Consider the following 23,478-nt stretch of genomic DNA (forward strand, 5'->3'; position numbering starts at 1 on the left):
CAAATTTGCCTAATGCAGTCTCCAGGTTAATCTGTAAAAGGGTGAGCTGTATGTTTGCCCATATCTTATTATCCTTAGCTGTCAATGTATAAATCAATGCTGACACAGCTTCTTCTAAATCATGCACACGATACACAAAGGGGAACCTCCAGCATGCCAGAAAGCACTCAAGCAAACCTTGTCCTACAAGGACTGGAAGGCCGACAACTTTCCTTACAGGAGCAGAAGTTGAGATGCTGCTGGAAACTTTGGTAATTTCACTGTTCTTTAACATTGCTCATGGTTACATGCTTCTTCATATTCTTAACAGAGATCTAAGCCCTTACTGGTGCTAAACCATTAAGAATATTTGGTTTCCATAGGACTGATGTTTTCTTTAAAAGTTCTCTGAATACTGTTGTATCTGAGTCCACATATTCCCTGAACATGAAGGTATTTCATGAAGTTACTCATATGAAAGGACAATCCAAGTTAAACAAGTAAATAATTCTTACATTAATCTGTCAATTTCGTGATATTCAAAGGAAGGTTTACACAAAGTGTTGTGCTCGTATGACTGTTCATGAGAAAATCTCTCCCAACAGACCTCCATTTGTCTGTATGTGGTTCAAGATAAACAGTGTCAAAACTACGCAACAATGTAATTTATTTCAGGATTTCTGGACTACTTAGCCGCACTCTTTGTTTTGCCCTGCTCATTCCCTTCTCCACTACCTTTCAAGCCCTGCCTACTTCTGGCTTCTGTAAACAGGAAAGGATCTGTTCTCTGCCATACCTTTAGTGACAGGCTGGCCTTCTTTAGATGTGATTTCCAATTGTGCCATGAAATTATTCTGAATTAAGAAAATAGCAAGGAGACTTTTTCACTTCTCCAAAAAAATTATGCTTCAACTATTCACTAAGACATAGTGTAAATTTGCAGATCATTAAAGGGATTTGGATGTTAAGGGCAGAAGCATCATAAGTGGTTTTTTTCAGACCTTCGGCTGACCTAACTTAGCACATACTTTTGTGTCTTCATCTCCCTTATTTCCTGACTCCAATCTTCCCTTTGGCTTCTATTCAAATTCCAAATTGCCTTTCTATGCAATCCTTTGCTGTCCAAGTGTGTACATTTGTGTTTTGAAGAACTGCTTTAATCTTATGGAAATGATGGGGTTAAGAAGAATAATATTCATGATCTCGGCCGGGAGCGGTGGCTCATGCCTGCAATCCCAGCACTATAGGAGGCCGAGGCGGGTGGATCACCCGAGGTCAGGATTTCGAGACCAGCCTGGCCAACATGGTGAACTCCATCTCTATTAAAAATACAAAAATTAGCCAGGCGTGGTGGTGGGCACCTGTAATCCCAGCTACTAGGAAGGAGGCAGGAGAATCGCTTGAACCCAGGAGGTGGAGGTTGTAGTGAGCCAAAACCGCATCTTGTGACATTGCACTCCTACCTGGGCAACAAGAGCAAAACTCCATGTCTTAAAAAGAAAAAAAGAAGAATATTCATGATCTCTCAATATTAACATTCTTTGATTTTTTTTTTTTTTTGATGGTAGGACGTATATCTTTGACACCCTAGAATAACTCTACATAGTCCATTTTGATTTTTACCAGCACTGGTAAATTTAGTCTTACATAATGCAGTGTGTCGATGGACTCCATACATTAAGAGATACCACTCTATGCCTCACGCGCAAAAAGTTCTGAAGCTCATCTGATTTTCTTTAATACTAAAAATAATTTGTCCTAGTTTCAAATTTTAATTTATTCCTTGTATGGGGGACAATATACAATCTTGCTAAATATAAATTTTACTAATAGGTATATTAAATGACAAAACGGTTAGACATTTGTTTACTTGGCATCCTGAAACAGTTAGAGATGCTAGTCCATCATTTAGGTTTTCTTAAAGAATTTCCTGTTTTATTCTTTTAAAATATGGATATCATACTGCATTTGAATTACATATACAACACTTAGATTAATAACATATATAAAACTGCAATAATTTCAATCAGTGTGTTCCTACCCATAGCAAATTCATGTTTTACTGCAGCATCCAAGTTATAAGTTCTCATAACTAATAGGTTTTTTGGTAAGAATTAGATGACACATAAAATGTACTTAACTGTAACAATGCAGAACGTAGCAATCTTTAATAATTTCTAAGCCAATCAGGATCTCTCAATGTCTCAACAAAATTATTATAACTATGCTCCAATTTTGTATTGTTTTGTTTCATTTAAGGTGCTAGAAATAGTTTACTTCATGTTCATATTATTATTGTAAGATAGAAAACTCCAAAACTATAGTTGACTTAAGACACATCAAAATGGCTAAAATCAATATGAAGGAATAACAATTTTTCACTATTGTCAAGAAACGAAATAAAACATATAAACCACATGGGAGAAAAAGAATAAAAAAGCTCTACATATATGAGCGTGGTCTCTTCTCCTTCTTCCTATATATGTATAAACTTCAAGTCAATACAAATGTCTATATATACCAATATTTATGCCAATCATGGCTCTTAAAGAGTAGCCCCAGATACAAATTATGATATAGATTATAAGAAAAATAAAAATCGATCCATATACATGTACATCCTTGACATAAGTTTCAGCAACTATATCCTTTATCTCTGCATAAAAGCAGATCAGTATTAACTTGAAAACTGGTAAAGAAAGCAATTAAGGTAAGGACCATGCTGAGGACCCCAAAGTAATTTACATTATGTGAGAATTTAATCTTTTTAAATCTTTCAGGCAACAATTTGCTATTCTCATAGGAATAAAGAATCTCAGTTTTTATAGGAATAGCCTATGGTATAAAGTTATGTAAGTTTGTCAATTTGGGGGGAAGAAGCAACAGATAGCAGTTGTAGAGATGGGGGGCGGGGATCCTGTTTTAACATCATTTGAGGGAAGGACAACTAAACTGACGTTAAGTCCTAGGAATTGTAAGTAAACTAATCAAAAGTGGTAGAAACTGAAAATGATAATAATAATTGCTAACATTTAATGAATTCATAGCGTATAGCAGGGTCTGTAGATACGTCATCTCATTATTCCTCATGATAACTTGGGAAGGAGAAATTAGCATCATCTGGATTTTGAGACTGTGAGGCTCACCGAAGTTCAGTAAGTTATACATGGCAGATAGCAAACAGTCTGTGAAGTTTTCATTGGAATGGAGATGCATGTGTTGCCAGAACTCCCTCTCAATACATAGTGGGTCAGGAAAAAGACTCAGGAGCTTTTTGTTCTCCAAATGGGGGTTTCAGCTAAATCAGTGATGACTATGGAAGAGACCAGCACAGGAAAAGTACTCTAGAATGTTAGAAAAGACAGAGACTATTCTAGGCTGATGTAGTCATGAAATAAAGGGGGAAAAAACCCTCAAAAACCTTAGATCCTTAAAAAATGGATACAATCTAATTAGACAGAAAATAAAGTGGGTATTTCCTATGGAGGTAATGGGTCTATCAAAGAGTAGTTGTGAGCAGAGGCACTACAATGTTCACAGTGAATGTCTGCAATAAAGAGGCCATTCTGGCTTGAGCAAAGAGCTTCTGTACAGATTGAAGGGAAGAAGGGGCTAGGAGCCTGGGTCAAAGTCAGAATATTAGGACCAGTCAGAATGCCTAAAGAGACTGGATGTTACAGCATTTAATAATCATCTCTGCTCTTTCACGAAAGAGTCTGTAATTCCCATAGATACTGTAGAACTAGGCAACATTCTGCCTAGTTCTAGAGTTCCTGTATCTAGGATACTATAGATACTATAGAACTGGCAACATTCTGCCCTATTCCCAGGGTTTTGCCATAGTGTCTATAACAAAGGCACTTTAAAACAACTTTTTAAATAAACTGAATACTTTTAAACCGTGTAGTAATGGGATAATAAACAATGCTTTATGAAAAAAATCTGGCAACCTTGTTAAAATTATCTAATGAGAATATAAACTAGAGGTCATAATTCAATTAGCAGGCTATTACATGAGTTCAGGGGTCACAAAGTGTGCAGTTCAGTGTTAAAGATGCAAAAAATCAAAGGATATAGCAGCCACGGCACAATTATGCCAATGCATATTTTGTAAATATGTGAATTGGATTCCCAATTACTGAATCAGATTGTCTTGTGTTTTGTGTTCTTTTGTTTTGTTCTAGAAAGGATTTATGAAGAAATATTGTTAGATTACATTTTTACATGACAAAATGCATTATTGAAGAAAAACTGCTGAAAGCACTCTGAAGACAAAGCAAAACACAAACATGGAGAGGTTATTGGTAGCAAACTTCATCATAGTTGTTGGGGATTATCACAATTCATTGTGCTTTCAGAGGGAGTGCAACCAGGCAAAATACAGGACCATGGACAGTTCCCATAGTACTGATGGGGACTTCTGCTGAGCTACTAATTTTTCTTTTATATATGAATGCCTGAGACAACCCCTTTTTATTTAGGTACATAGGAAATGAAGGTAAGTTTCATTTCAGAAAGGCAATAAAAGACCTTACCTTCATTTACTATCTATCTAAGTAAAAAGCCCTCCCTACAGGTTTGTTCAGAAGGTTCTATACCACACTGAAGACCTATTTAAGAGTAAGGATAGCAATCCCTATGGAAGAGAAATCAACCTACCATTTACAGTCTCTTCAGCTTCAGGCTTACTGAAAATACTCTAGGAAGGAGCTAGGGGCATGGATATTTACAGTTTCAATCTGATACCAATGGATTTGAAATAAAATCCAATGAATTAAACAGAAAAACTAACAGATTAAAGAAGACATTTTGCAATTATGATTTAACTTACATGACAAACCTAATGAGGTCTTGCATTTGCCTGGTAAAATTTACATACCCTCTTTTCTCTGTTTGTTACATACTGATTCTATATCAAGTGAGCAACCCTTGCTCTCTTATCATTAGGAATTATGTAGATGACAGAGAAAACTAGAAAAGAGATATTTAAAGTGAGAAGAAAAATTAAAATATGAAGAAATATGTAAGTATCTCTGTGTATCTGGGAGAGAACTGTGAGTTTTCCTTCTATGGGTTCTAATGGATCCATAGATACAAAACTTGAAAATGACAGAGTTCCAACAGAAAAACAAAATTTCTAACTGATGTAAATAGCTCTGTAACAAAACATAGATGAACTGTCTCTATCCTGCTTGCCAAATCGTTTTATGTTAATAAATAATGTATTCCAAATTGGGCGACTTCTTTCCTAAAATGTCAGAGGAATATATATATTTATTGTCCAAATGATATTTTTGCTTACCTAAAGAGAATCATGCTGAATCATCCTGTGACTCAAAACCTTGTCTAAAAAGTAATGCATGTACAAAAAAGAATACAAATATTTTCCCCAACATATTTTTTACCAAGAAGCACTTTGTTTCTGGAAAAGGATTATAAGACTGATAACAGACATGGGGTTAATGGAATTGAGATAATGCAAGCAAGTTGGAAAGAGATATATTTATTTATGAAGAAAGAATAGTAAAGTTTCATTGGAATAGAGGATGCACTTTGTGGATGTATTGCAAAATTAAAGAAGCAAAAAGCAGGGGTGGTTTATTTCACATAGTACATTTAAAATACGTCCTATTTGAATTTAATTAATTTAAGTAAGCATACTGAACTCACTAAAAAACTAATGGTAAAGTAAATTAGATTTTTTTTGTGATGTGACTAAAAACTAGTGATCTAGGTAATTTTAAAGTTTATATATTTGTACCTTTTTTCTTTAATCTTAGAATAACTATAAGTAAGAATGTTTTATCATAAAAACAAAAGACTTTTGAAATATTCTGGTACTTACTAAGTACTATAAATTCTTCAAGAATAAGCTCATAATTCTTGGCAGTAAAGTGAGATTTAATTTTAATATTTTTCTAAGTTATCAATTAATGGAAATGCCTAATAGATACTTGAAAACAAATCAGTGGCACAATGTAACATGATCCTGTTCAAGATTTGTTTAGAAGGCAGCAAAGGCTTTACTGCATCAGTATTAAGGCTTTTTAAATATATATACATATTTCTAAAGAAAATTTTCATAAATATTGGTTTTATTTTGGTAAAGCATCAGTTGATAATGATATGCTATCAATACTTTAGTTGATATTTGGTTTGGGACTTTAAAAACACAAATGTAAATCCTAATTATAAACATTATAATTCAGCTGATATTTTCATATGATCTTGTTATTCTCATAGCATACCTCACTGTCTAAAATGTCAGGGGAAAAAGTAGCTTAAATTGTGGCTGGAGAAAATAAGGTAGCAAAATAAAATGTAAAAAAATTTAATCCAGTTAAGAAATGAATAGAGAGAAGCAAAAAAGTTATGAGAAGTCCTCCCTGGAGATGTTTAAGAGCAAGATAAATGTCCATCTGTTTAGAATAGTTTCGGTGTGGCTTGCCTGGAGGAAGGGGAATGAGATCTGCTAATCTGCAAAATTTCCACAGCATCAATTCCGTATTGTTGGGATACCGCCTAGAGCATATTTAGACAATCCACAAGATTAAAGCAAATGCTTTTAGTGAAAATCTTGTGAACGCTGGAATTTGCTCTAAGGCCTGAATGTAGTAAATCCCATAAACCTGTTACAGTGCATCAGACTGGGCTTTTACATAGTGCTTTACAAAATATGGCCTGAGCAACTTCTTTTTTCTCTTTTACTCTCTGAATAACTCTGAACAGTAGCCACGATGGCACCACGCAGGGTTTTTCAACTTGTAAATGGACATACTAGAATGATACATGGGATGAAGTACTGTACCTTCTTCTTACACCAAATACTAATAATATTAATATTGCTAATATTAATGGAAATTTATTGAGTCATGACGATGACTTATGTTCACCAGTTTCATAATAATAGGAATTAAAATTTACCCTCCATTTTAATAAATTTTACCAGATAGCCTTCCTAAGTTTTAGTGATAAAACTAAACTTCATACAAACCCCATGAGATTGGAACTTTTTTTTGAACAATGTAGTTTGAACTATTTTTTAATTCTAGAAAATGCCTTTTAATGTAAAATTTTTATAATATTGCAGCTGTGATCCTAATTCATAAAATAAACCTATACATTCATTGTGATATTTGAATATTTCCCTCATTGTCTTTCACATTGTTACATGGAAGGCAATGAGAACAGTGGGAATAAATTGTTCTTTTGATCAACATCATTCATCATCCACATAGTTTCTGAAGCCCCCTTTCTTCTGTAGAAACATAAGCTTCCAAAGTTGAAATGACGTACATGCCACAATACTCAGCTCCCCCCATATTCAGATCCCTATAATTCTTACCACTGCTGCTATTCAGGATACATACTGCTTTGCCTTTAAAAAACAGGGATGACCAAGTGCGTAATCCCAGCACTTTGTGAAGCCAACACGAGTGGATCATTTGAGGTCAGGAGTTCAACACCAGCCTGGCCAACATGGTGAAACCCCATCTCTACTAAAAATACAAAAATTATCCAGGTGTGGTTGCAGGCACCTGTAATTCCAGCTACTCAGAAGGTTGAGGTGGGAGTATCGCTTGAACCTGGGAGGGAGAGGTTGCAGTGAGCCAAGATTATGCCACCGCACTCCAGCCTGGGTGACAGAGTAAGACTCTGTCTAAAAAAAAAAAAAAAAAACCCCAAAAAAACCAAAATCTGGGCTTGGGCACATTCCATCACTTACATTACGCACACACACATACACACAGAGTGCACAGCACTATGGTTTTACTCTTCCAATCTAACCATTCCCTGATAACTTCAAGTGATATTTTTCTCTTTCCTAGCACCTACAGCCCTTAATGTCTTGTTCAAAAATCAAGGTCTTGTGTATATTCATTTAGTACTTTCTAGTATATTTTCTGTTTTTACTTTGTAACTTCATGTCAAAATGACCCATAAAAGAATAGTCATATCTAGTCAATATTGCTAATCCCTTCATGTTATACTTTCCTGTCTCTCCTTACAATGCATTTTTCAGGGTTAACTTTTAGCATTTGATTTGTCAAATACTTGCAAATGAAATACTGTATTTTCATAGCATTTTACTGTTTTGAAAGGTCTTTCATACATCTTCTTTCCCTAATAACCATACCAAACCCAAATAACTATTGTTTACTTTATAAAAGTAAAAACTGGCCAGGCACGGTGGCTCATGCCTGTAATCCCAGCACTTTGGGAGGCCAAGGAGGGTGGATCACCCGAGGTCAGGAGTTCGAGACCAGCCTGACCAACATAATAAAATCTCATCTCTACTAAATACAAAAAATTAGCCAGGCATGGTGGTGGGTGCCTATAATCCCAGCTCCGGCAGGAGAATCGCTTGAACCCGGGAGGCGGAAGTTGCAGTGAGCTGAGATTGCACCACTGCACTCCAGCCTGGGTGACAGAGCGAGACACCATCTCAAAAAAAAAAGAGTAAAAACTAAGGCTTAATGAAGTTGACTAATTTGCTCATACTTGCAAGTCCAAAAAATAACAAAATCTTCTGAGACTCCAGTCTTAAGTTCATCTAACTGCATTAATATTTTAAAAAAACTCATCTAACTGCATAAATGATAATAAAAAAATCTTTACATTTTGAGAAAAAATTATGCCTGTGTTGGAGAAAAGATTTGAAAACTTTGCTAAATCAACATCCCATTAGATAGAACACTGACTAGCCTCTGTTATCTCTAAACTTTTAAAATCATATGTTTTAAGGATAAATACAAAATATATAAAGAAGAATCCCATCATGAGTGGTCCCTACTTCCATGCGTATCCTTAAATGTGGGAGGAGAGCCACTTGTTTACTTGGATTCCCTGAATATCTTTACTAAGAAGATTAAAAGCCACCTGTTTTAAGGAATTAGAGGTAATACTATTGTAAGATTGCAAATAGCATTACTAAGGGAGGGTCAACTGTAGCTATTGCCGTAGTTTTACAGCTAAGTGAAGGCAACTTAAGTAAGTGTACATAGGAATTCCTGCACACTGTTCTGGCCAGGTAGATTTGAACACCACGTATCATTGAGTCTGCCTGAAGACTTCCCGAAGCCCTAACTAGCAAAGGTAAAAGGAAAGCAAATAAAATCGTATTAAATTGAGCACCCATAAAAACCTACAGCCATGGTTTTAATGGCTTTGTACATTTATACCTTAGAAGCTTGTAGTTTTCTGTCTTTACCTGTACATTTAGAAAGTACAAGTTTAAAAAAAATCATTTACATTAAGGAGAAGACATAGAAGCCAAAATCTGTGGCTTTATAAACAGTTGTCTTCTTTGACAAGGGAAAACATCTGTCTTACTTTTGCTACTGAAAAAAAAAAAAAAAAAGGCATCGGATCCAACCCTGGAGAATTCTGAATATAAGTTAATTCTTGAAAAAGTGCCTGCCCTGTTTATTACTAGCTAAGAAATATTAAATTCCTGACAGTTAATCTCAGTACACAGGGGCTTTTCTCCCTTATATTCCAAACTAACGTAAAAGCTAAGAAAAACATTTATGTCCCAGCATTCATAGTCTATCGAAAACCATTGTTTTTAGAAGCTAATATAGCAGTTTAAAATTTAGAGAGAGATATATTGATATTATGATTGTCAATGAGATCTTAAATCTGATATATACCTTTAGAAATATAGGCACTTTAAAAAATGCTTATAATTGAAACACCAGACTAAAGATTTATCAAAGGAAAACACAGAAATTCACTTTTAGTTTTTTAAAGGATGCTATAAATATATTCTTTCATGAGGAAATGAAGGAAAATGTAAGAAAAACATTCACACAAAGGGAAATACATAATTTTGTCTTTCTCATGCTTTTGGTATTTAATGAAAAGGGTGATCTTAAAACTCTGGAAAAAGTTGTAGCTGTAGGCTACAGGTGTCTCTAAGAAGAAAATATTATCACTATTTCCAGAAAAGAATAGTCTATATTCTCACAGTACTTCTAGTAATCTTGAAAACAGAACATGGCAGAACTGGCCCAACAATAAAACTAACAGTTTTATTTCTAATAAACACCAACAGCAACTAAAAACATAGTTACTAAAGTAAGCTGACAGAAAAAGTGGGAAAAAAAATCATAAATATCTGTGAATCAAATCACTTCACAGCTTTCAAAAGATTAATCACAAGGATTAAAGAATGAATTTAATGATGACTTGTTTCCAGACATCTTCTAAATGAGCATCTCGTCAAACAGCTTGTGAAAACAATTGTCAATTTACTGTTACAAGGTCTCCTTTCTGACACTTTATTTAATATAAACTTGACTTTGAAAATAGATAGTAACTTAAAGCACTATAAATTTAAAAATATATACTTACAAATTTTTAATGTCAACGGCCCCACGGAAAGCTTTTCTTGGGATTGCCTGAATTTGGTTTTCACTGAGATCACTAAAAACAACAACAACAGAAAGCATCACGTTAGAGAATATTATTTAAAGATTACGTTAATCCAAATGTTTGAGAAGTTATAGGATACCGGAAGGAAGAAGAAAACCCTAAGAGGATCATCATTACATCCATAGCATTATATGCAGTTTCTAATATAAATATTTTACATTTCTAATATAAATTAAAAAGTTGGAATAATGGCTTCTTGAAGTATGCTTCTAGATCTTTAATTTTATAAGAAACTATAAAATACGGTACTCATAAATTTAAGAGTCACTCCGTATCTGTGTAACAAAAACATTTCTTTAAAGAATAGTAAATTGTTCATAATTCAGTTTCAAGGGATTCTGAGGTTTTAGTAGTTTATATTTCTCCAACACCCCTGGTGTAACTTATAAAGTATATAAGAAAGCAGCCTCCTTAATTTCCCAGAGTGGAGTGGGTAAAAACTGATAAAACCTGGACAGTATGATTAAGTTTTCATAGTACTTCTAGTAATCTTGAAAATGGAACATGGAAGAACCGGCCCAACAATAAAACCTACAGTTTATGCATAAAATATTAATAGCAGGTTGATATAAAACCTTCTTTAAATAATTCTATTATAATCATAAACATAGACTGTCTATATTTGCATTTTAATTTAATTGAGAAATACGTTTTAATCACTGAACAAAGGACTCTGAGCTGGAAAGAGCAGTTTGTAAAAATCACTCATCTCAAGAAAGGGATCATTATTTTTCCTTCAGAGAATTCCAACGCCAATTCTATAAGCTCACATAGTATTATTAGCCTTAACGAGTAGAATATAAATATGCATTCAAGAAATGTCAACGAAAGCAGAAAATTCTCATCTAGTTTTAAGTAACATTACCACATAGTAGAGTTGAAATATCAAACAAAATGAATTATTACAGCAAAAACGATGGCATTAAAATTATCTTTAAAATTCTAGGATAACTGATGCTCACAAAGAAATACGAAGCTACTAACCACAGGTGCATAGCAGATGAAAACAGAGCCATTTTCCAATATGAGGAGGCATATTGGACAGATTCATCCACATCCTCTCCCCCACTGCTGCTTATGATCTGAGTTTCTTGTTCATACACTTGTAGTCGCACAATAGAGAGAGAGAGAGAACTGGCAGATACAGAGATTTAGTGTGTGGTCTTGACCTTATTAGCACCAAGTTTTAAGCAACGAAGATTTGCATTTATAACTCAATATCCTCAGTGTTCAAATAAAAAAAAGTTTGCTAAGCAAGTCGTAAAATATATACTAGTCTATCTAAAGAGGAAAAGTCTATAGCACAACAAATTATTTCAAACGATAAATTTACAAAATGTGCTTATGTAGGAGTTAAGGCAGCCATCCACTTCCTTAGTGATGTAGCCTGTTACTGTTTTCAATAGTTTCAGTATATCCCTAAGAGTAATAATCCTTCATTTCCTTAAAAATTGCTTATTTCTCCAATTTGCCATTGATTTAGACTTTCTTCCTTTGCTTAATTACATCAAGTTAAGAATATTTAACAACATATATTTAAAAGCCTTGATGACAGAAACAGTGTTCAGAGAAAGCAACAGAACAAAGAGAAAGCAGAGAGATATAGGAGACATGAAAATAAGTAATAAGAAATGAGGAGGAAAACATTGCATTCAAGAAAATTTGAATCTGTTTACAATGCCTCCTGAAAACTATTTAGTAGCGTTTCTACTGTTATATCTTCACCAATTCCATGTTTTCTAATTGCTTATAATTTTCCACTTCAAAGACTAAAAAAAATGCCTTTAAGAGTGTGTAGATGAATAAAAATGGCAGAAGTGTTTGCTCCAGACTTTGCCTGCTCCTAGGCTCTGCAGCCTTCCCCTTTCCAACAGCTGGGGCTATGTCATTCCCCACCTATAGCTTCAGTTCTGCTCAGTCCTTATGCATGGTTTTGTCTTAGAGTAACGGAAGTAGAGAAGGCTGGGCAGAAAGTCAGGGAGATGGATTTTAGGTGGTTTGTAGAAAAAAACAGTGAAATGCACAGTCAGAATGCCATTCCTTCTAAATTTGATTTTAGTCCTTCAAATTACCTTAACAGAATCCTAGGGCATCAAATATCTAAATCCTGCTAATAGAATTTTTTTTTTTTTTTTTGCAAAAGTGTGAGTGGCTTGCTCAGAGCCTCCTTATTCTCTTAAGGCTAATGGTTTATGTGTGGCTGTCCCCTGAGTAGATGGCTCCACAGGCCACACTATGGGGTCTCAGTTCTGATGCCAAGGAATAATTATGGATCCCAGACTCTTTCAGTTAAGTGGGCCATGTGCACCCACAGCAGGAGGAAGAAACTAACACATTTTTAGTACCTACTACCTGCAATAGTTGCTTTTTAAGCAGAAATTATTACCTTAAACTCTATTTCCTTTATTCCTCATAACCACCTTGTAAAATAGATACTGTTTCTTGGTTTTACAGGAAAGGAAACTGAGCTTCAGAGATGTTAGGTGTTCGTGCTAAACAATGAGACAAATTGTTAAAATAAGTATGTGGAAAACATAGGTAAATATTTAGCTAAGATTTAGGGATTTCTAAAGATGATTTCAGGAATCTCAGTATGTCCTTCCTATAGTCTGGAATTTAGAAGGCTTTTTTTCCCTAACTCATCCTAGACTCTGACTTATTGTCATTTGCAAAATGATGTATTAGACTATGTTTGAACAATGATCTATATTTTGTACATATAGTCAACTGAAGGTTAGCAGTTATCTCAGTCCAACATATTATTTAATATCTACTCTACGTTGCAAGGGCTACTGAGTTGGGTAAGGCCAATTTCCTGTCTTCAGGAATTTTCAAATCGAGTGAAGATGAGGTGAATAGCCAAACAGAAGGAGGAATACAGTGAATTCCAAAAATATATATATATATATTGAAAGTCAAAAAAGCAAGAAAACACTTGGAATAAGAAAAAAAAAAAGATCATGTGAATGTGTCAACATATAAAAGCAGGTGGACAGGGGCAGAATAGCAAAAACCAGGGCATGCAAAAAGTACACTTTGTACTTTTTATGCCAGTAGTTCGCAGTCTGGTTTCCTAAGAGAGTACAACATATGCAGTGGAATAACAGGAGAAGGGGTGGAAAGGACAAATCAATGGTGTGCTGAGACATTACTGACAGCAGTGTATTGTTCTGTGAATTGTGTGGAATGAGCAAAATGAGTCAGAACTACTGAGTCAGTGGATGGAGCTGCTGAGGGAGGAGTCTGTAATTATATCACTAGGTAATAGAGTGTAACAGTGTGTTTCAGAGGAAGAAAATGGCTTGACTGGAGTTGATTTTTTGGAAGACTAATCTGGAAATTGAGTTTCAGACTTTTTCATACCAACTGGGGAATGCATCCTTATTTCAGCAGACAATGGTGTGGAGAGGAAGGTGATAGTCAGGAGGAGGACACGGGTTCTTCCTTAGATTAACTAAACTGGCTATGGAATTTAGGACAGATACATGGGGTCAAAGGTTCAAATTTAGTTATATTGAATTTGGAAGTCTAGATAAAGACTTATACAACAGCCGGGAAAAGACAGTGAGAACCTAAAGCAACCATCAACCATCAATTAATTCAATGCTTCCTTACTCTGGGACAGTTAGTGCACGAGACATATCCATACTATAAACAGAAAAAATAGAGAAGACCAAGAGTGATATTAGGGATGCATGAAGAACCAAAACTTAGACGTGGATTGCATGTGAAGATGGATTAGGTGAGGGACAGAGACGTCACAGAGGTCACTTTGAACTTAGATGAGAGGACCAGTAACGAAGTTGGGAAATCAAAAGGGCAATTTGGAGTGAGAATTATGATAATGGTTTTGAAAATTCTTTAAATCTAGTTGGAGAGATGTGATATACATATAGATATAGATACATAGATAGATATGTATATACACATACATATGTATCACAGTTTGAGGACAATGAAAATTGTTTATGGTAAGCAAATTATAAGTGGTATCTGGGAAAGATAATCAAGGAGACAGACCAAAGAAGGAACAGTCATTGGCAGCTTGGTTGACCCAGGCCACCTTCCAAATAAAATGAGATCTTATGTGAAACTTGTTTAAAACTGATTAAGCTTGGTAATTCTCAACCTTCAGTGCTGGGGGAAGAGGTGGGACGTGTGGGTGGCAGGAATGGAAGGAGGGAGGCAGCTTGTCAGAGCAATTGGGAACATTGACTTCAGAGCCAGATTAGCTGAGATTAAATTCTAGCTCTACCATTTATTAGTTATGTGACCTTGGGTCACAGTGCTTACCATCACTGTGCCTTAGTTTCTTCATCCCTATTTCATAGGATTGTTAGGTGGATTCAATGAGTTCATACTTTTAAATTGTTCAAAAACGACTTGGCACATAGTAGGGACTACAGAGGTGATTTATTCTACTTGGAGACTCTTTTACGTGCTCCTGAGTATACCTGCTAAATTCCCCAAAGATCACTGTAGTCGATGTGAGACATTTCTGATGGGAGTGTACTGTTCTGTGAACTGTGTGGAATGAGCAAAATGAGTCAGAACTACTGAGTCAGTGGGATGGAGGAGTTTGTAATTATATCACTAGCTAATAGAGTGTAAAAATGTGTTTCAGAGGAAGGAAATGGCTTGATTGGGGTTGATTTTTTAGGAAGATTAATCTGGAAATTGAGTTTCAGAGCAGGCAGGGAAAATGGGCAGAGAACCGTTATCAGGCAGTGTGTCAGAGAGTCAGTGGGTCTCCAGTGAAGTAGGCGATGTTTTTAGAGAACACTACGTAATAAAGTTAGGAGTTAGCATCTGGTGCAAATGTAAAATCTTCAATGGAAGTTAACATGGGTGTCTTCTCAGGGAGCGCTTACAGCCATTCACGTTTGCTGAGTAAGCAAGTAACAATGGAAAAAGTGTTTGGAAAAGAGGAGCATGCTAACAATGCACAGGATATTGGGGAGTTAGGATTGAAGACAAGAAAACTAGGTTAGTTTTGTTAAGAGGATACTGCAAATGCTCAGGCATGATACTATGGAATTTTTCAAAGATATTAAAAATATTGAGCACCTTAAACTTGAAAACCTGGTTTATTCATTTTTTTAAGATCACAGAGAAATGAGGGGAGCTGGAAAGACTTCCCCATTCTGAAGCTCATCCCAAAGAAAAGATATAAAGAAGGGTGAATGTAAGCGTTTTCAAATAGGAAAGGTATTAATTCCTGGTATTTGACCAATTGGAAAGATACAGGCCTCCCATGGCCAAGTCTGAAAAGTGTCTTACTGGCCAGTCATGAAACCATGGAGATTCCCATTTTAGACCCTCCCCCTTCTACTAGATCCAATTCATTCCCAAAAGCACCCCAGCACTGTCCCCAGTCAAGTCCCTTTCTCCATTCTCCAATGCCATGGTCACTGGTAGAAACTTCGTCAACACTCTTCATCGATGACTGAGACTCCAAACTGATCTCCCTGCTTTGACTTATGATTCCTTCCAAGGCATCTCCCACACTGGTACCAGAATTGTATTTCCAAATTTGAGTTTATGTCAAAACACATCTTCCTGAAGTCTTCTCATCTCAGTTAAGAACACACCATCCATACCACCATTCAGACCAAAAACTCTCGAGTTCTCACTGACATATCACAGGCTTCTACAATCTACATCCAAACCACTAGCAAATCCTCTCAGCTCTATTTTCAAAATACATCCAGAATCTGACCTACTGGCACCTCTAGTCCCCTGACTGCACCTACCATCTCATCTTGTCTGAGTTACCTAATAGTCTCCCAACCATCTCTTTGCTTCTGCCCTTGCCTTCCTAGAGCCACATCTAGTCACATCTCTGATGAAAACTACAGATATCTTGCCTCATTACAAAGAAAGCTCAAAGTGTCATAAAGGTTTACAAATCCCCCCCAAAAAAAATCTAGTCAGCACACCCTTTTTGACCTTATCTATTTTTACCCTTCCTTTCACCCTCTCTATTTCAGTCACATTGGCCTCCTTAGAGTTACCTGCAAACTCTCATTCTCTTACTTCAGGACCTTCCTTGATACCTGCTGTGACTCTCTTTCCACCTCATTCTTTCACTCATGAATTTCATGCTCTTAATTCACCTTTTATATGATCTTCCAAATCGTTCAGCCTTTGCACATTCTCTTTTTGCCTCAAGCACCTACTTCCTATCACCATGAGATGGAGAATTAAACATTGTTCAAGATGCAGACCAACTCCTCAGCTGAGCCTAGTGCTAAAATCTCCATAACCCTTGATGCTGTGCAAAGTACTAAGCCTCTCTCTCCATTTGCGTATCTGTAAGATGAACTCACATAAATATATCTTAGAATTGTTTTCCATAATTACAAATAAGGTTTGTATTAACAACATAAATTAGTATTTGCATCATTAGATAATAAGATTATTACATAATTATTTTCATTATTGGGGAGTCCCTTGTTCCCTCTTTTGAACTCTTTAAGGTGACTTGTGCTGTTATTTCATATAATTCTGTTATTTAAGTTGACATTTTTAGGTTTCACATACAAGTGAGATCATGTGGAATTTGTCTTTCTGTACCTGGCTTATTTCACTTAACATGATGTTCTCCAGGTTCTAAAAAAGTTGATCTCATAAAAGTAGAGGTTAAAATGGTTCCTACCTGATCTCATAGAAGTAGAGGGTAAAATGGTGCCTACCAGTGGCTGGGGTGGTTAAGGTGAAGTGGGTTGGGGAAATGTTGGTTAAATAATATATATTTACAATTACATAGGAGGAATGAGTTCCAGAGATCCACTGTAGAGCAGGGTGACTATAGTTAATGACAATATATCATATTCTTGACAAACGCTAAGAGAGTAGATAAGGTTCTCAGTACAGAAATGATGACTATGTGAGGAAGTGATTTGTTAATCAGCTGATTTAAATATTCCACAATGTATACATACTTCAAGACATCATGTTTGCAATGAATATCTACAAATTTATGTTAATGTTTAAAATAAATAAATTTGAAAAAAATAGTTTTAATTGAATTCCTTTCCTAAATAACTTTCTCTCCTGTTAGACAATATGATAAACAAAGGCAGGGATGTTAATTCATATTATTTCTGCAGAATTACTGGCATGTGGTAGTACACCATTGCCAAATGTTTGCGCAAGGGAGACATGGAAAGAAAAAGAAAAAAATCATGGCGAGGCGCAGCGGCTCACACCTGTATCTTAGCACTTTGGGAGGCCTAGGTGGGTGAATCACCTGAGGTCAGGAGTTTGAGACCAACCTGGCCAACATGGTGAGAATCCGTCTCTACTAAAAATACAAAAATTAGCTGGTCATGGTGGTGAGCACTTGTAATCTCAGCTACTCGGGAGGCTGAGGCAGGAGAATCACTTGAACCCAGGGGGGTGGGTGGAGGTTGCAGTGAGCCAAAATTGTGCCACTGCACTCCAGCCTGGGTGACAGAGCAAGACTCCATCTCAAAAAAAAAAAAAACTACAAAACTTGGCAACTTGCAGGATGTAAGACAAGGGAGACTTCTGTGAAGTAGGTCTATGGTTTGAAGCCTGATAAGTAACAAAATCTGGCATTATAGACATAATCAGGGGAAATGAGGAAAGAAAACTGGACTTCTGAGAGGACTTTTAAACATAATGGTATCAAGGCAACACAGGAGAGGAGAATGGCAACGTTTTATAAAATGTTGGAGATAAGAGACTACAGCTCAGTAAAGGGATCAGAGGCAGAAACACAGATTAAAGTCTTTGTATCATGGTGGGAACTGAACTACACGCTGCATACATAAATCTCCTTTCAGGTGATATACATCAACACATTTCCGATTTGCAGGTTATTATCCCCAAGAAACTTATGCTTGGTTTACTCAAGATTTTAATATTTGCAAGTGAGAAAGTAAGCTGTGGTCTTTTCTCACCCTCACTCCTATTTTCTCATTCATGTATTCAAAAGCATTTATTGATAGCATAAAATCTGATGTGATCATTGCTTTATGATAATTCTGTTTCTTTCAGGGTATGTTTTTATCACCACCTTGACTGCTGCTTCTTGATTTATATGCGTCTCTTCTACATACGTCTTTCCTCTTGCAAATCTTAATAAAATTTGATATGGAATAAGTACTTTGAGCATTCTTTGTTGGATGTATGAATGAGTTCTTTTTAGGGATTATTGGGGCTGTTCCTCCACCAAAATTTTTTTTTTTCTCCCACTGGAAACCCTCAGGAACTTCTAGTTCTCAGCAACTGAAGTTTTGTTGAACACAGTAATAATAATCTCTTTCATCTAATCTCTAATATGTCTTGATCCCAGCACTTCTTGCTGTTAATAAAAAGTGTCAATAACTTACTGACAATAACTGTAAAATTCCACAGATGGAAGTGTGAAAAAGTATGCACTTTAGAACTGATAAAATAAGGTAATACTCAAAGTTAACATTTATTGAGCAACTACTAACTTCCAGGGAATACACTTTATTGTTTCTATAAACAAGTCAGGATGTATTCTCTTATTTTTATTTTGGAGATGAGGAACTGGGGTTTGGAGAGGTTACATTATTTACCTGTGGTCATACAGCTAGTAAGCAGTGGAGCTGGGATTTGAACTTGCTCTGTTGTTTCTCAAACCTCCTATTCTCAAGCACTGCTATCTTGTTTCTTACAGGAGGTGGCTTCTATAGAGGTCTGGCTCTCTGGTATTACAGTTCAATCACCCTGGACCTGTGGTTTCAAAATGTTATTTGAAGATCACCCATAAAAAATATCTAGGGACATTGTTTTAAAAAACAGACTTCTGAGCGCCACTCCAGACATATTAGGCGGAATTGCTAGGGAAGAGGTCCAGGAATCTATATTTTTAACAAGTTTGCCTGGTAACTGTTAATGCCCATGGTCTTCGAACCCCATGTTAGTAACCCACTGGAACTCCTCTGATAAATGGTACCTTCTAGCTTTTTTTGGTTTGGTTTTTGTTTGTTTACAAACATGGCATTTGTTTATTTGCATCTAGTTGGAAGTTGCAAATGCCAACAGAAAATAAAAACTAGGAAGCCCCATTAAAGCCAAGAAGAGTGTATACACTCTCTGGACAAAGGAGAGAGCTGGATGAGAAAGTCCACTATTTTATAACACGAAATTTACCATTTCATCCATTTTGAAGTGTACAGTTCGCTGGTGTTAAGTACATTCACACTGCTGTGTGACCATCAAAGCCATTCTTTTTGAGAGGTCACTCTAAAACCTCTTTTTTGCCTAATGTGTACTGGGACAGGTCTGGAACAGATAAGTTTGAAAAGAAATCCTTGGCTCCACTCCACAAAAATTAAAACAGGTGATCAAGTGATCTTAGTCAAGTTACTGAGATTCTTTGACTCATGTTTCATTTTCTCTAACTAGGAAAAATAATACCAACCACTGCCGCGCCATGGTTCCCATGAAGATCAAATGCTCCGATCTATTCCTTGTGAAGGTATGAAGTGCTTCATCAGAGCACACAAAGGCACTGGCCCATCTTAACTTTCTGCACTTCCATTCATTCAATTTAGCTCACTTCGAGAATTATTTACGAAGGCAGTATGGGCCGAACACACTTAGAAATGAAAAGATAAAAATAGCATAGTCCCTGCTCTCAAGAAGTTCAGATCCAGAAAGGAAAAGTAGGTAAAGTGATCATTATGCCACTGCACTGATTAAAATAAAAATCAATAAGAAAATATAGAAAGTCCTGAAATAATAAAGGAGGAAATGTACTCTGTTATTGCTTGAAGTATTGTGGATGGCAGATGATCATCAAAAATGACTTGCAATAGAGTTTAAGTTTATATATACAATATCTTTAGTATCTACACATTTTTTCTTGCCAAGGCTTTGCTTCTCTCTCTGCTTGGAATATTCACATGATGTTCTTTAATTGGTTAATCCTCCTACTCATCCTTTGGGCCGGGGCTTGAACATTCTCTTTTGTAGCACTTTTCTTTGAAATGTGTTAACACTGGAGTAGTTTTCCTTCCTTGCACCCTGGTAGAATAATATACTCAATTGATAGCATACTGGATTGTAATCATTAGCTTCCTTGTTGACATATCCCATAAGAGTTGAAATTTCCCTAGGGACAGTGAAAACTTCAACATTGTATCCTCCGTGCCTGATACAATGCCTGGTTGTGGTCAATAAAACATGAAATTAAAATGCCCATCAATGATTAGAAAATTGGTATTATAATTATGGAAATTACAATTCTCAAGAAAATTACTTATTTAGCAGGTACTTGATGTCTTTCTTAGGGAATATTATATGAAAATGTCATCTGATACTCTGGCAAGTTAAAACAATGATGACTTGCTCTTTGGTTCCCTAAGATATGGTAGAGATATTTTTTTTTCATGATCCAAATGTCTTTAATGAAATCAGGTAAGACAAAGGTGAAGTCAAAGTTGTGTTAACATAAGTTAATATAAGTACCATGAATTTTAAGTGGTAAACAGTCTTTGAAAGCTTTTATTCAGCCTAAACTATAGTCTCAGTCTCAGTCTCAACTGATGGACTTAAAAATTCTTTCATTCTCTCAATATTGTGTCCAGGGATATGTGTGAGTTTCATATTGAGTCAAAATAGTACAGATAATAACCAGGAGATAATCATTTCCTGAATACCTGAGTCCATGACTTTGTGTCAGGAATTGCATTACTCATTTATGAAGACGCATAAAAAATGTGATCCTATTTTTCTCATCAAAATGACTGCAATATACTGAGGAAGATCAGCCACGCATATGTGAGTAAAGAGCAGACATCAATTCATGATGACATGCATGGAATACATGTGTAAATAAAATAATGGGATTTAACAATAGTGAGGTGGCATGAAAATCAGGAAATGCTTTTGAAAGAGGAGGGCATTAAGCTGGCTCTTAGGGACAGTGATGGGGATGGTCTGGTAAGAAGAAAGGGACAATTATTTCTAAAAAGGAGATCACAATGGAAAGAAGAGACAAAGGTACGTTATGGGTGACATCACTGGGGATGAGGGCTAAGAAAATAGTGTTTGCTGTATTTAACAATTAGAAGGAAAAAAAGAGGTTGTGTTGGGATTCTGAAACACTGACTAGAGGACTAAGAAGTTTTCAGTTAATCTCAAAAAGAGCAAAAAGTTAACAGAACCCTTATTTCTTTTTTTTTTTTTTAATTATTATTATACTTTAAGTTCTAGGGTACATGTGCATAACGTGCAGGTTTGTTACATATGTATACTTGTGCCATGTTGGTGTGCTGCACCTATCAACTCGTCAGCACCCATCAACTCATCATTTACATCAGGTATAACTCCCAATGCCATTCCTCCCCCCTCCCCCCTCCCCATGATAGGCCCCGGTGTGTGATGTTCCCCTTTCCAAGTCCAAGTGATCTCATTGAGAACCCTTCTTTCACAAGACCTGTTGTAACAAGGGATGTAGGAATCTTTGTGCAGGAACAACTAGAGCACGACATCTAATTGTTTGAGAACAGCAAGCCTTGTTGTTTTCTGTCACCTGAACACAGGTTTTTCACGTTGATGTACATACTAAATTCTGACTTTGTAAAAGTGGTCTATAAATATAGCCAATCACTATGACTTCCTTCTAGAATTTACAGACTTCAACTAAAATATGATTCTTGATCATGAAAAAAATGCCTAGAGATAAAGACGTCATAAATAAAACTGTAAAACATCAAATCTTCACCAAAAAACGGCCCAGAGACAGAAAATTATTACAAATGACTTTAACACTTTTATTGAGATATAATTAACATATCAAAAGTTTACCCGTGTAAACTATACAATTCAATAATTTTTTAGATTATTTATGGAGTTGTGCAATCATCACCATAATCTTAGGACATTTTCATTACCCCCCAAAAAACTGTGTACTCATTAGCAGTTCTCTCTTTTCTAACCCCCCAGGTTGTAGCATGTATCTGTACTCCATTTATATTTATTGCTCAATAATATTCCATTGTATAAATATAACATATTTTTGTTTATCTATTTCTTGGCTGATGAAGGCAGCAGACTCTGTGAGGCAATTTTAAAATCAATAACTATCTCTGCTGGGGACTAGTATATTTACTATTCTCTTTGGTTCCTTTTCAGCACTTTTGTATTTGGTCTAATATTTCTTAGTGTAATAAGAGTTCATTTATTAGAGCATGGCTATCAAAGAATGCCTACTGCTTTGGATGTCTCAACCCTCTTTAGATACTATACTTCTCTTAGAAGTCTTGTCTGTTCTGGTTCACCTCTAGACTTTAGATTGTATTGTTCTTCCCTTAATTCTACCTCCATATACCCACAACAGCCCTGCAATGCATGATACATTCTTTTGATCATGCTAGCAGAATTTGAACAGACTATAGGAACACCTTTTAATTTGTTTTGAATTTGAGATGAAACTGTTTTCAAAAATGGGAACTGATATATTTTCCTGCCATGTCTATCACCACATATGTGTATCCATGCTAATAACAGAGCTGATTGTACATATTCCATAATATAAAATATATATATCCTAAATATGTATGTATTTGTATATGTACACATGAAAGACAAGAAGTGGAGTGGGGAATAGAGAGACAGAGAAAAAGAGCATTTTTTTTTTTGTAATTGGCATGTCTTTGCTTCTTATTTATTCTAAAGATTTTTAAAAGGTAGAATGTAATGGTGTTGAAATACTGCATCAGCTTTGAACAAAAGAGCCAATACTGCAATGCTGCTATTTTATTGCCCACAACGTATGGTTTCCAGTTGGGTATCCCATTAACCTTAGAGTGCAATGATATAATTTTAATTATATAAATTGAAACAGCAATGTATAATACCTATATCATGTAAAAATGGATTCACTTTATGTGAAACTGTCTAAACTATGTTTCACTGTGAAGCAATAAATTTGCTTTAGATGGCAAACCGGCCTGTAAATTTAATTACTGGTAATTTTATTTTCCTCCATGGTTTAACCTCTCTTAGAGTCTGACCGAGAAATATCATAAATCTGTACTTCCATGGAGTACTTTGGAA

At 35.7% G+C, this 23,478-nt stretch overlaps 1 protein-coding gene across 1 annotated transcript in view; it reads right to left on the bottom strand.

The window, feature by feature from the left end:
- Positions 1–23,478, bottom strand: part of SLIT2 (slit guidance ligand 2) — a 368,482-nt gene that overhangs the window by 141,041 nt on the left and 203,963 nt on the right. The window contains 1 exon segment of the mRNA XM_017959289.2: positions 10,336–10,407. Within this exon segment, the coding sequence (XP_017814778.2) occupies positions 10,336–10,407 (72 nt within the window).

This window comes from Papio anubis, chromosome 3 (genome assembly GCF_008728515.1).
Source record: "Papio anubis isolate 15944 chromosome 3, Panubis1.0, whole genome shotgun sequence".
Classification (NCBI taxonomy): domain Eukaryota; kingdom Metazoa; phylum Chordata; class Mammalia; order Primates; family Cercopithecidae; genus Papio; species Papio anubis.